This window comes from Quercus robur, chromosome 8 (assembly GCF_932294415.1).
Source record: "Quercus robur chromosome 8, dhQueRobu3.1, whole genome shotgun sequence".
NCBI classification, from domain to species: Eukaryota; Viridiplantae; Streptophyta; class Magnoliopsida; order Fagales; family Fagaceae; genus Quercus; species Quercus robur.
In genome coordinates this window covers 34,140,265-34,153,909 of record NC_065541.1, presented here as the reverse complement: position 1 = coordinate 34,153,909, position 13,645 = coordinate 34,140,265, and the positions used below count along the sequence as shown (strand labels likewise).

At 38.9% G+C, this 13,645-nt stretch overlaps 1 protein-coding gene, 1 long non-coding RNA gene and 1 pseudogene across 2 annotated transcripts; all 3 read right to left on the bottom strand.

Moving 5' to 3' along the window:
- Positions 1-1,867: 1,867 nt before the first annotated feature.
- Positions 1,868-2,920, bottom strand: LOC126696197 (uncharacterized). Its single transcript, XM_050392974.1, has one exon. The coding sequence runs from the start codon at positions 2,918-2,920 to the stop codon at positions 1,868-1,870; it is 1,053 nt and encodes a 350-aa protein (XP_050248931.1).
- A 6,441-nt stretch (positions 2,921-9,361) lies between these two features.
- On the bottom strand, positions 9,362-11,453 carry LOC126695307 (uncharacterized). Its single transcript, XR_007646010.1, has 2 exons — positions 10,323-11,453; positions 9,362-9,531 (listed from the first exon to the last, which is right to left on the bottom strand). It is a non-coding gene; the product is annotated as an uncharacterized LOC126695307 (long non-coding RNA).
- Positions 11,454-11,470: 17 nt separating this feature from the next.
- Positions 11,471-13,127, bottom strand: LOC126696196 (uncharacterized; annotated as a pseudogene).
- Positions 13,128-13,645: the final 518 nt, after the last annotated feature.

Genomic DNA, 13,645 nt, shown 5'->3' with positions numbered 1-13,645 from the left:
CATCAATGAGGGAAGAGACCATTGGGAAGATGCCAAAATCTAATTGAGGCGAGGTCACTTTATAGGTGGTTGGAGTTGGGAGCCACCTATCTTCCCAAATGTGAATCCGCTTACCATTGCCCACCCTCCAACGAGTGCCCTCCTTTAGGACCCGAAGACTATTATAGATGCTCCTCCAAGCGTAGCTTGGATTACTTCCAATTCTTGAGTTAAGGACATCTTCAAAAGGGAAATACTTAGCTTCATAGACCTTTGCAACCAAAGAAGTGGGATTAGTGAGGATCCGCCACCCTTGCTTTGCGAGTAAGGCAAGGTTAAAGGCTTGGAGGTTCCGGAAGCCCATGCCACCATACAATTTGGACTTACACATCTTTTTCCAACTAACCCATGCAAGTTTTGACTCATGGTTCCTTTGGCCCCACCAAAAGTTTCTCATCATGCTTTCCAAGTCGTCGCACAAGGTTTTTGGAAGTTGAAAACAACTCATTGTGTACGTGGGCACCGCTTGTGCCACGACTTTGATAAGAATTTCTCGACCTCCAATGGAGAGAAGTTTTCCTTTCCAACCCGCTAATTTCTTACCCACTCTCTCCTTAATTTCAGCAAAGACTTGAGATTTTGATTTCCCAATCAAGGAAGGGAGGCCAAGATACTTCTTGTGTCGGGAGTCTTGCATTGGTCCTAAAGAATTTAGGATCTCGTCCCTGGCTGCAGGAGAGGTATTTGGACTGAAAAAGACCGAGGACTTGTTGGGATTTATTTTTTGCCCAGAGGCAGATTCATAAACTCCGAGGATGCTCATGAGTACATTGCATTCCATGACCTTTGCCTTGCAGAATAAAAGGCTATCGTCCGCGAAGAAAAGGTGGGTGATGGCCGGGCAGCCCCTACAGATTGAAATTCCAGAAAGGGCCTTATTTCTTGTGGCTTGATGGATAAGGGCAGAGAGACCCTCGGCACACAATAGAAAAAGCCCCGGAGAAAGAGGATCGCCTTGGCGAAGGCCCCTCGTGGGAGTGATGCAGCCATAAGCTTCTCCGTTGATGATGACGGAGTAAGAGACTGAAGAGATGCATTTCATGATCAGAGAGACCCAATTGTTATGAAAACCCAATTTTTCCATGACTCTTTTGATGAAACCCCACTCGACCCTATCAAACGCCTTGCTCATGTCAAGCTTGATAGACATGAAACCGTCTTTGCCCTCTGTTTTGTGGTTCAAATAGTGCATAAGCTCAAATGCCACTAGGACATTATCAGTTATGAGCCTATCTGCAGTAAAGGCGCTTTGATTTTCAGCTATCACATGGGGAAGGACAGCTTTAAGACGGTTAGCAAGAACTTTTGAGATGAGCTTATACATGACGTTGCATAAACTGATAGGCCGAAATTCTGTCATTCTTACTGGGTGGCTTGTTTTTGGGATTAAAGCAATGTTAGTCTTATTTATTTCAGTCATGGGCAAATTAAAATTTAACACATTCAGCACCATATTAGTAATATCTCTACCAACAATATTCCAATATCTTTGAAAGAATATAGCTGACATACCGTCGGGGTCGGGAGATTTGGTCGGGTGGATTTGGTGGAGGGCCCGCATAACTTCTTCACTGGTAAAGGTTTTAGTAAGCTCAGCATTCATATCATCTGTTACCCGGGTTGGAATGGTGTTGATGACCTCTTCAATTCTGTTGGGAGAACTGGATGTGTAAATCTTTGAGAAATAATCCACTGCTGTACGAGCAATGCTGTCTCTGTCATCACACCAGCAATCATCATCGTTCCATAAGCCCATAATGGAATTTTTTCTTCTCCTCTCCGAAGCTCTAGTATGGAAGAACTTCGTGTTCCTATTCCCTTCTCTATACTAGTGAATTTTGCTTCTTTGATGCAAAAGGATCTCCTCACTGTCCAGAAGACCATTTAAATCTTTCCTTAATTCATTAATTTCTACACTGTGCGAGCCATCCCGATCAAGAGTGGTTAGAGTATTCAGCAATTTCTTATGCTCTTGAATTTTCTTAGGAATGTTACCAATGACATCTCTACTCCATAAGGTCAAGGCAGAAGCACACAAGCTAAGATTTGAGTTAATACCTTCAAGAGTGCTTTCGAGACTTCCCCTGTTCCAAGCAGCTTCCACAATGCCATAGCAATCATCACGCTTGGCCCACAAAGCTTCGAAATGGAAACGGCGGTTCCGACGAGGGGGAGAGGCAATAGAGTCAGTAATTTTCAGTATGCAATGGTCGGAAGTAGAATTAACCACATGATAAACCTTGCAATTGCTGAACTTGTTTGACCAGTCAGAATTTGCAAAGGCTCGATCCAGGCGGAGGTAAACCCAGTCACTATTGTCTCGCATATTACACCAAGTATACTGGGGCCCTGAGAAGCCCAAGTCTTGAAACCCACATAAATTCAGCGCCTCTCTAAAGCCATCCATTTGACGTTGAGTTCTAGGGGGGCCACCTGATTTTTCAGTCACAGACAAAATTTCGTTAAAATCGCCGCAGCAAAACCATGGCAGAGAAAATTGGTTATTTAGATAAGAGAGAAGTTTCCATGAATCTTTCCTTAAATTGGATTCGGGGTGACCGTAGAACCCCGTGAATCTCCAAGTGAAGTTGCTGTCCTGCTCAGTGATGGTTGCATCAATGTGATACTGAGAGTATGATTTAATTTCGAGATTTACATCCGTAGACCAGAAGAGAGCAAGGCCCCCACTTTGACCCCGGCTGGGAACTATGAGACCATTGGAGAAACCCAGAGAAAATTTTATTTTTTCCATACGTTTGTGTTTTACTTTGGTCTCCACAAGGAAGACTAAATAGGGAGTCCATCGCCGCACATAATCGCGCAACGTATAAACTGTCCGGGGGTTCCCAATTCCCCGGCAGTTCCAACATAAGGCATTCATTGTGCCCGGCGGTGCTGCTTAGCAGCTACCGCCAATAATGCAAGAGTATGGTCGGAGTTTTGTGGGAGCATGTCGCACAGTCTTTTTTGAGGGTGAGTTTCATCTAATTCATCATCAAAAACTAACTTACCCGGTCTTTTAGTCCCAGAGAGGTTGGCTTTTTGCTCACCATGGGCTTGTCTAGCTTTCTCACGGGCTATTCTTTTTAATTTTGTTTTTCCTTTCTGCTGAGATGGCTTAGTGGGCGAGTTGGGCTTTTGTAGATGAGTGGGGCTACTAAGACGAGTTGGGCTTTTCAAGGGGAGTTTGAGTGGGCTACTGACTTCTTGGGCTTCCTGGTGAGACTTTGAGGTGCTGCCCACTTCAGAAACCATGTCCATAGCTTCAGTACCTGAGCCTACAGCCCCTTCCTTGTCACGTGAGGCGAGGTCTGACTGGGAGAGTTTGAATTTTGAACTATCACTGTTCTTTCCCTGAAAATCCGCTGCATTAGATCGTGAGCTTTCTTTTCTGTCAGGATTTTGGGGCTTCGCAAAGTCTCTGTTTTCTTGGTTTACTTGAATTTCCGTAGGTGCCCCTGGTTTGGAGGTGGAATCCGATGGATTTGTCATTGTCGGAGACGATCTTCCACTTGACCGGCCTGATTGTTCGTCTTCAAAGCTCCAACTATTTGAAGATTTTTGCCTATCCCCACTGCTTTTTTGGCTGCCTGTAGCCCTCAGCCATTCTCCATATTGCTTGGGAGAATCCGAATTACCAGAAAAATTTGGGCAATGCTTTTCATCATGACCCAAGAAACCACAAACATAGCAAAAAGAGGGTAGCCTCTCATATTTAAAATTTACCCAGGTTTTCTCCCCGTCAAGGTTGAGAATATTACCTCCTCGGCGAAGAGGCTTATTGAGAGGAATGTTAACTCTGATTCTTAGAAATCTAGCTTGCTCCATTAGCCACATTCGTTTATCCATTTCAAGGTAGTGCCCCAAGCTGTTGCCTAAGTCTTTTCCAACATCTTCAGATAAATTTTCAAACGGCAGGCCCCAGATTTGAACCCAGAAAGGGGCATGAGTGAAGGTGATGTTTGTGGCTGAGAGACCCCTTTTCCATCTGCAGAGAAGAAGCAAGTTGTTTTCAAAATTCCAGGGGCCGTTCCTTTCAACCCATTCCAGTTGAAACCCTGAGTTGAATTTGAATTGAAAGAGATTTTTCCCCACATCTACTATTCGCAGATCCGATCCCATCTTCCAGGCGGCTCTGAGGGTATTTTTCAAAGCTCTCTGATTTTGTTGTCAATCAGTGAGAAGCTTGCCAAATAAACTAAGAGCGCACTCCTCCATTAGGTCCGATCTGTTCATGGAGGAGATCTGGATGTCTTCTTCTTCATCCTTTGTGAGACGTAGGTGTTGCAGGTCCTCTATTACAGATATGTCCATTTTGCTGAAGGTAGAAGGTAAGAGGGAGGTAAGGAGAGCAGGGGTTTGGGGTTGAGGGGAAGGGAAGACCCTTATCAAGAGGGAGAGAGGCTCGGGGAAACCGAGAGGGAGAGCTCCTAGGGAGAGAAAGCTCCTACTGAGGGAGAGTTTTTAATTGTTATATTTTTTTGAATCTTAGTGGGTCCAATAGTCAATTCCCGCGGTTTCAGTTGATCAAACGCCAATTGCCAAGTCTGTAAATCAAGTTTGGCATTTCTGGGGTCACTTTTGAGCATACCTGGCAAAATGGCACGACCCATTTTTTAAACCGTTTATTTATTTTTTTAAATCAAACCGTATAAGCTAGCAAATCACTATAAATACTAAATCATGTAAATGTAACATGACATCACAAACATCCAAAGATAATGACTACGTTGAATCAAATTGCAGCCACAAAAAGGTAATCTTTCCGATTTGACCACAGAGCAACAAAACTATGAGAAGTTGAGCTTCTAATATAAATTTTGAGAGCATCAAGTAACTTAGATTGAAACAACATATCTACATTTTTTTAGTAAAACTCATAAGATCCTTATGATTGCCACGCTCATTTACAACAAGTGAACCAACATCTTTTTCACTGTTACCAAAAGACGAGGAATAAAGTATGTATTTGAAAGGACGAGAGCCAAAGGAACGTGCCACTGTTGCTTAAGAATGCCACCAGCATTATAGGCATTTATTGTTCAATTTTTTTTTTTTAAATGGTTTTCTAAAAATAATTTTCTAATTTAAGAAATTAAAGGAAAAAAATCAAAATTACATAATTTTTGGGAACTTAACAACAAATCACCTAACTTTTACGGTGATGATAATATTGGTGAACTTAGAAATGTGTACAACTGTAAACTTAAGAATATGTATTATTTAACTATTATATTTTAGTATTCTTTTATTCTTGACATTTAGTATTTTTATGTTTATTTATAATTTATTATATTCTTGCATGTGAAAAAATATGGGTCAACTTGTAAACTGATTAACTCGATTGACTCGACTTGCTTGCAACTTGTTTAGGATGACCCATATTAGACTTGAACTCAATTAACTAGACCCAACTGGACTTGTTTGCTAGGTCAACTTTTGAGCATTTTACTTGTCCACTCACCATAACAGCGTGTAATTGAAGGATATGCCGTAAATTTAAAGTTTTAAGTTTCATCCACCACATTATCAACCTAATGGGTTTCTAGGATATTTCATAGGTACTCAGTGGAATATTCTCTTCAAAGGTTGGGATACCATTTCCTTATAAAAAAATAGTAATGATACTTTTGAGCAAGGCTGTCCACAGGTCGGGTCTGGGCTCCATAGGAACTCAAATCGTCCAAGTGGTTGGCTTCATCCTTGCTTTTCACCAGCAGATCATCCACGTACACCTCTGCATTCCTCCCGATCTGGTGAGAAAACAGACGGTTCACCAATCTTTGGTAAGTGACTCCTACGTTCTTCAATCCAAAGGGCATAACCTTGTAGCAGTATAACCCTTGACTAGTGACGAATGAGGTTTTCTCTTGATCGTCTTCATTCATAAGAATTTGGTTGTATCCATGAAACTCAAGAGCTTGTGTCCAGCAATTGAATCTACCAGCTAGTCAATCCATGGCAAGGGGAAGCTGTCTTTTAGGTAGGCCTTATTCAGGTATATGAAATTGACGCACATTCTCCACTTACCATTGCTATTCTTTACCATGACCATGTTTGCTAAACAATTTGGATAGAAGACTTCCCTGATAAAATCAGCTTCTAGCAGCTTCTCTACCTCTTCAGTTACAGTTTTGTTACATTCTGGTGCAAATATTCTCTGCTTTTGCTGTACAGGTTTGCATTCTGGGGTTGATGTTGAGACAATGCTATATGATCTTCCTATCAATCCCGAGCATATCCTCGTGTTTCTAGGTGAAAGCATCTTGGTTTGCCCTTAAGAAGGAGATCATTTTCTCTTTCTCAGAAGTTGGGAGTTCTGTTATGATCTTTAATACCTTTGTTGAATCTCCTAGGGCGATCTCAACTTCTTGTGGTGTTTCTGGAGGTTCGGGAATGGGTTCTGGTTCATTTATTACCTATGTGTGGTTCTCTCTCGATGTTAGGGCAGCTTGATAGCACTCTCTTGTCAGAACTTGGTCTCCTATGATTTCTCCTACTCCATAGGCTGTTGGAAACTTCATCTTCAAGTGATATGTTGATGTCACTGCTCTTAGTCTGTTGAGTGTAGGTCTTCCCAAGATGATGTTATATGTTGAAGGGCAATCAACTATGAGGAAATCAATTTCCTTGTTAACCTGTGCTGGGTAAGTTCCTGCGATCACAGTTAGAGTGATGATTCCCCTAGGGATGATTCTATCCCCTATGAAGCTTACTAGAGGCAAGGTGAAAGGCTTGATCCTTTTCTCATACAACTTCATCTACTGAAACCCGGGCAAGTAGATGATATCTGCTGAGCTTCCGTTGTCAATGAGCACTTAGTGGATGTTGAATTCTTCCATTCTGAGCATGATTACTAGTGGATTGTCATGGGGTTGCTTGATGCCGCGACTGTCTCTCTCTAAGAAGATAATATCAGGCTCGTTATTCATTTGGCATCTTCATAGGACACTATTTATTTCCCTTCCTTGTGCCTTTTTTAGGGACTTCAACATTCCACCTACTGTTAGTCCTCCCGAGATCGTCTTTATTTTTCTTGCAGGGGGTTTGGTATCCCCTATCTCCAGAGTTCTGTCTCAGTCATCCTTTCATTGGTACTTGTGTGGTTCCGTCTTTCTGATGTACTTTTGCAACTTCCCTTGCTAGATTAAAGTCTCCACCTAGTCTTTCAAATGTCTGCACTCATCAGTACAATGCCCGTGGTCCTGGTGGAATCTACAGTACTTGCTTTTGTCTCTTCTTTCTAATGGAGTGCTAGTTGGCTTTGGCCATAGTAGGGAAGGATTGTCTCTTATTTGCATAAGGACCTACTCAATTGGCATTCTTAAAGGAGTGAAGTTGGTGAACTTGGGTTTCCTTTCTAGAAACTCCTTTTTCCCTGTGGCCTGCCCAACACTTCGTCTCTCCTTCTTCTTACCGCGATTGCTGCTTGTTCCTTCGTCTCTCTTCCTCTTTCCCTTCATTTCCTTTGCAAGCACCGCATCTTCTGAATTCATGTACTTTTAAGCCTTATGATGCAACTTCATGATTGTTTTTGGTGGATTTTTAGTAATTGAGAAGAAGAAATCTCCCGGTAACAACCTTACTTGGAAGGTGGTTAAGATGACTTGATTTTCAACTTCATCTACTTGCAGCAGTTCCTTATTGAATCGAGTGATGTATTGTCTTAGTGATTCTCCTTCTGCTTGCTGAATGTTGAGAAGATGGCCAGTTGGTTTTTTTGTGCCTTTGCCCCCCAATGAAATGACAAACAAAACCTTTGCTGAGTTGTTCGAAGTCTGCAATAGTTCCTAGGGGTATTTTGCTAAACCATACATTGGCCGCTCCTTTTAGTGTTGTTGGAAATGCCCTACACATCATTTCGTCTGGGGTCATCTATAGCAATATCAACGTCTTGAACGATTCGATGTGATTCAAGGGATCCTTGGAATTGTTATATGACTCCAATTGTGGGAGACGAAATTTTGGTGGAAGGGGATGATTTAGCACTTCATTAGTGAATGGCGAGTCCATCCTTCGAATCATCCCATCCAAATTCTCTCCGCCTTTGTCTTTCATGGCGTGGAAAGTGGTTGTCAATTGATTTTAGGTCATGGCTTTGAGCTAGGATGGTTGGTGATGATGGTGGGTTGATTTTGGGTGGCAGTTGCTAGCGATGGTGGTTTTAGTGGTTGTTGGGTTTATTTATAGAGAGAGAAAGAGAGAAGAATAAATAAGTAAATAGTGTTTGACCGCGATGCGAAAAATAACAGATGGAATGTAAGGTGAGTTCTAATGTTGACACTCCATTTTGCAACCTGCATTTAACCTCACCTAGAGGGTAAAAGGGTAATTTTACCTTAGAAATATGCATCTTGATTCTAGATCTTTAATCTCATTTCACCAAAATGATCTTGATGTTGTAACGATCAAATCGACTGGTCATAAGCCCTAATCGGACCACTAGATTGAAAGTTATTATCAAATCAAGTTTTAATGGCTGAGATGCACCATCACAAATTAAGTCCGACTATATGTGATTATGAACAATTGATTTCAATTGGTTATAAGTATAATCAATTTAAGATCGATGATGTGTCATAATTTGATTGGTTAGAACTACATTTTATGGTGGGGTTGCACACACCTAATTAACTAGATAGTTAAACATTAATTATTCAATAAGTAATTTATGCAATTATCTTTTAATTAGAGTAAATTTGGAACTAATTAAGTCTGAAATGGGAGTGATTGGAGCTATTTAATGTTAATTGGGAGCTAATTTAGGACCTATTAATGTTAATTGTGCTGAAACCATTTTCTAACAAATGACCTCTGCTCACCATTTCATCGATATCTCTCAGAATATTTTGAATTTGTGAATGAGGTTAATTTTCCCAGAAACTAGACATCTGGGACTTCAATTTGAGCACAAGAACAAGACAATTCCGATCAGAATTAAGTCATATATGATTTTTTGAAGTTGGATCTACAGGCTATTACAGAAGCTACGGGAAAACCGAATTTGGGCTTGCTGCTCACTCCCACCAATCTCTCCATTTAATTCACCAGATTTTCCCCAAGGCTAAAATGAGGTCTAGGTTCATGATTCTTTTTCAACCCTCATTAAATGGCATTTCATTCATATTTCCACCACCACTACTATATAAACCCTTCCTCTCCTTCATTCCAGGACACAGACAAAAAAAAAACCCCTCTCTTCTCTTCTCTTCTCTTAAGTTCTAGTGAAGTTGTAACGCCCCAAAATCATAAGCAATAAAAGTCTATTTAATCTGAATAATCCATAAAAATATTAAATAAAAGAAACTAGCAACCTTGAATCTGATCACAAGAGTCAGAGCTCTAATTCACTAAATACAAAACATCCTCAAAGATAATTCTCCAATACAATGTTTAATGCCATAAAATAATAATAAAATCCTCAGTTCCACAAAAATAGTTCGTAACTTCTGTCTCCCAAGAATCTCTACTCCAGTAATCCATCTAATGTATCTGTAATGGGAAATAAAGGTGGGTGAAATAACTCAATAAGTGGAATTCACTAACATTGGGGTGTGAGAACAAACCTTTTAAATAAATAATTCTTTCAACAAATTCACAACTTGTAACTCATCAATATTTTGTCATCAAATATTTCATGTAAAAGAAAATAATATCTTTATATTGTAAGCCATCATAATATATACCGTCATATAAATACTTTCCTAAGCTTTTCTCGTGGTCAATGTTTACGCCCCGTTGACAGGGTTGTGCTGTCCCCTTTTAGGACTAGAACCTCCTTTCCATCCCTTTTTCTTAAGGAATGCTCATTTGGAATCTAAAGGTGCACTCCCTTGCTAAGTAGCTTCCTTTTTGGATCCTCAATAGTATACTCTCTTGCTAAGGAGCTATCAAATGTGCAGTGTCCCCTTTTCTGTGACCATCCCTTGCTAAGGACTAGCTGCAGTATGATTGTCCCTTGCTAAGGACTAAATACCATACTGAGCTTCTAATCACGACTTGCCATAGGTTTTCAAAACATATTCAATGTGCTCACAAAATAATCCATTCATACTTCTCAAAATATAAAGACATATTCACACATACAAGTTTAAATATATTTAGGTTGTCCCACAAGTTTTTCATAAAATGAATAGTTAATGTGCACATCAAACATTTGTAAAATATTCATTTATATATAGAATATCAACATATTTCTTTCATATAAAATAGTTTAATAACCAACACTGTTTTGGGAAACCCCCCCCCCCCCCCCAAAAAAAAAATTAGTAAACACCACTTACCTCTTAGTTGCAAAAATAAAGGAAATCAACCTCCCTTGAATCACAACAATTCAATAGAATTAGAACCTAGCAACACCAAAAATAGGTTCATCAATACACAATTTCCCACTTCAAAACTTATTTTCACACTTAAACGGTTTTATCCTAGACAATAATGATATATCTAAAATTCTCCATTTATTCACGTAACCATCCAATTTACTATTGGAAGCCACATATTGCCTTAAGTTGTTGCTTAGCATTCCCTCTTAATGCACTGGATGTCCATTGACTCTAACATTATATATATAACTATATATATTCAACTTAACATTGAAGGCCACGTGAGATTGCTTTAATCCATCAATCTAGTGCTAGAATGCCTCTTGATGCCGCTGGACATCTACTGACCTTAATATTATATATATATATATATATATTAAACAAAAGTAAAAGCTATATAATCAATCAAAGCTTGGACCATACTTTGTAGGGAATAGCATGGCAATACGTGATGTAGCATGGCAATAGCATGACAATTAGTCAGAATGTATTCAGTATTCATAGTTTTTCAGCCTCAATGTTGGACTTAGAACTACTATTCCACTGCGGCTATATAAACAATTGCTATTATAATATTGTAATCATCACTCCAAAGACCCAAAATCTATTACACAGTTGAACTAGTGTGAATGCATATAAATCGGTCAACAATTGAGGCTTAGTGTGAAAGCAAATTAACCACAAACTCTATTGGTTCAATTCAAAGACTTCCTGACATACGGCCATAATACAATTTTTAATCAAATATAATAACAATTCTAGGAGCCTTTTCTCTATTAGTATAATCATAAAAATCGTACCTGTAATCTCTACTCACAGCCACAGTGAAGAGAAGCAAAGTTCAGTAGTCTGATGCGGCTGAAGCAAAAAGGAAGCCTTATAAGAATATGCACGTGTAGCTTAAGGGGTAAAAGACTAGGGTTTTCAAGGCCCATATATGTACTTATGTCACCTCACTTGGGCTTCATATTTCATAGTATTTATCTTCTTTTTAATACCTTAGACCCAAATTAATTTAATCCATTTTAATTATAGGCCTCCTTTAAAAATTTACGTATAATAATTTAATTGGTATCAAAATTATGGGGTGTTACATCCTTCCCCCCTTAAAAAATTTCGTCCTCGAAATCGTACATACCTTCGTTAACGAACAACTCTGGATACTTTGATTTCATCTCATCTTCTCGCTCCCAAGATGCCTCCTCCAATGTGTGATTCTTCCAAAGAACCTTAACCAATGTTATGGTCTTCGTGCGTAGCACATGATCCTTGCGGTCAAGAATTTGGATTGGAATTTCCTCATAAGTCAAGTTGTCTTTGATCTTGAGTGGCTCATAGTTCAAGACATGTGAAGGATCCGGGATGTACTTTCTCAGCATGGAAACATGAAACACATTATGCACTCCTGCAAGTGTAGGCAGTAAGGCCAACTCGTAGGCAACTTTACCAATACGTTTCAGGATCTCAAATGGACCAACAAATCTAAGACTCAACTTCCCCTTCTTCCCAAATCTCATCACACCCTTCATTGGGGAGACTTTCAAAAATACCATATCTCCAACTTCAAATTCTACTTTCCTTCTTGAGTTGTCATAATAACTCTTCTGTCAACTTTGTGCTGTTTGCAATCTTTTACGAATCAAATTAATCTTCTCATATCTTGGTCATATCTTGGTCTTTTTGAGACTCAAGGTATTGAGTGAGACTCACTCTCCCTCTCCTAACTCTTCTTTTCCTCCACCCTTAGGACTTTCATCAAGAGTCCCCTCCTCCACCATATGAATCTTGCATGAAAGTATAATCCCCTTCCCTAACTGTTTGTTTATGTTGCCATGATGAGAATTTAAGATTAAAGCATGATAATTCCCTTGAATATGTTTAAATATTCTTAATTGTTCTTATGTGTTCTTCACATGTTCTTGGTTGTTCATCACATATTCTTGGTTGTTCATCACATGTTCATGCATATCACTAGATTTAATCTTAAATCCACATAAAAAATATGAAAAACATATTTGTTTAATAATTATTTCAAATCCTTGAATCTAAGTTATCACCATCCACACACATTCACTAGAATTTATTTTTCAATCCAAATGCAATGCTTAATAAATTAAATTAGGGTTTATCACATGCACACACATTAAATTCAACATACAAATTAATTGATAACATATTGGATGATGTGATATGAATGTTGGTCATCATAGTCTAGAAGAGCAGTTTCACCGGGCAAGGTGGGTGCCTAACACCTTCCCACCTTGTAACATAGCTTTCGAACTTAGATCAAAGGTTAGTAGATCAAATGCTTATCCATGTAATTTTCAATTTTTAGATTGTAACTAGGAAACAAAACCATGTACTTTATCTTAGATTGTATCTAGGATCAAAGCCATATAATTTTCCTATGATCAATGTAAATTCAATTACAAATTAATAAAATGAGGAATTTTTCAATTTTGGTTTTCTTATTTATTCCAATAATTAAATAAGTGACGACTCCATTATAAAACCCTTAATTTAAAGGGGAAAATATAACTAGTCGAACCTCCATTTTGAGAGGCAATAACACGACTCCACCCATTCACGTGGGTTTGGCCCAACATCATAAAAAGGGGCCGGGGGCGCAGTCTCTCACATCTGAAATAATGAGTTAAAATTGATAAAATATTTTGGGAAAATTACAACTTACCCACTGCAGTTTGATCGAAATTTAAGTCATCTACCTGAGTTTTGAAATCCCATGATGTAAGTGTTTCGCATGATTCGTTTTGATCTTATATTTTTATTTTTATTTTTTTAGAGGAGAGAAACATAAAAGTAAAGCAAAATTACATATTTAGCTTGTTTTTAACAGATGTGGGTTACAGAATTCTAACTGAGCTAACCTCAGGTGGGTAAAGTGTTAGATTTCAAACCATAGGTAGGTAACATAAATTTTGACCAAACCACAAGTGGATAAGTTGTAATTTGTCCAAATATATTTTTGAGGTTCTAAATTTTTTAGCACCTTAGATGTGAATGCTCTAATTACCAACTTTCCGCGCTTTTGTATACACAATAAATAAATTGATGAACCATAATAGTCTCCTAGGCTATTTATTTGTTTATCAATTTGTAGATGCTAATGGAATTTGTCTCTAGAAAGATTTGCAAATTTCAAACGTCTGACCACCATGCAATTGGGTTATGTAACTGCGTTTTAGGATAGCAGCAAATATTCTGGACATTTCCTGAATAATAGCAGCAACTAACACTGTCGACTAATTGATAGTCCTTTC

Coding starts and splice junctions, on each gene's coding strand:
- LOC126696197 (XM_050392974.1), bottom strand. CDS start 2,920: ATGAATGCCTTATGTTGGAACTGCCGGGGAATTGGGAACCCCCGGACA.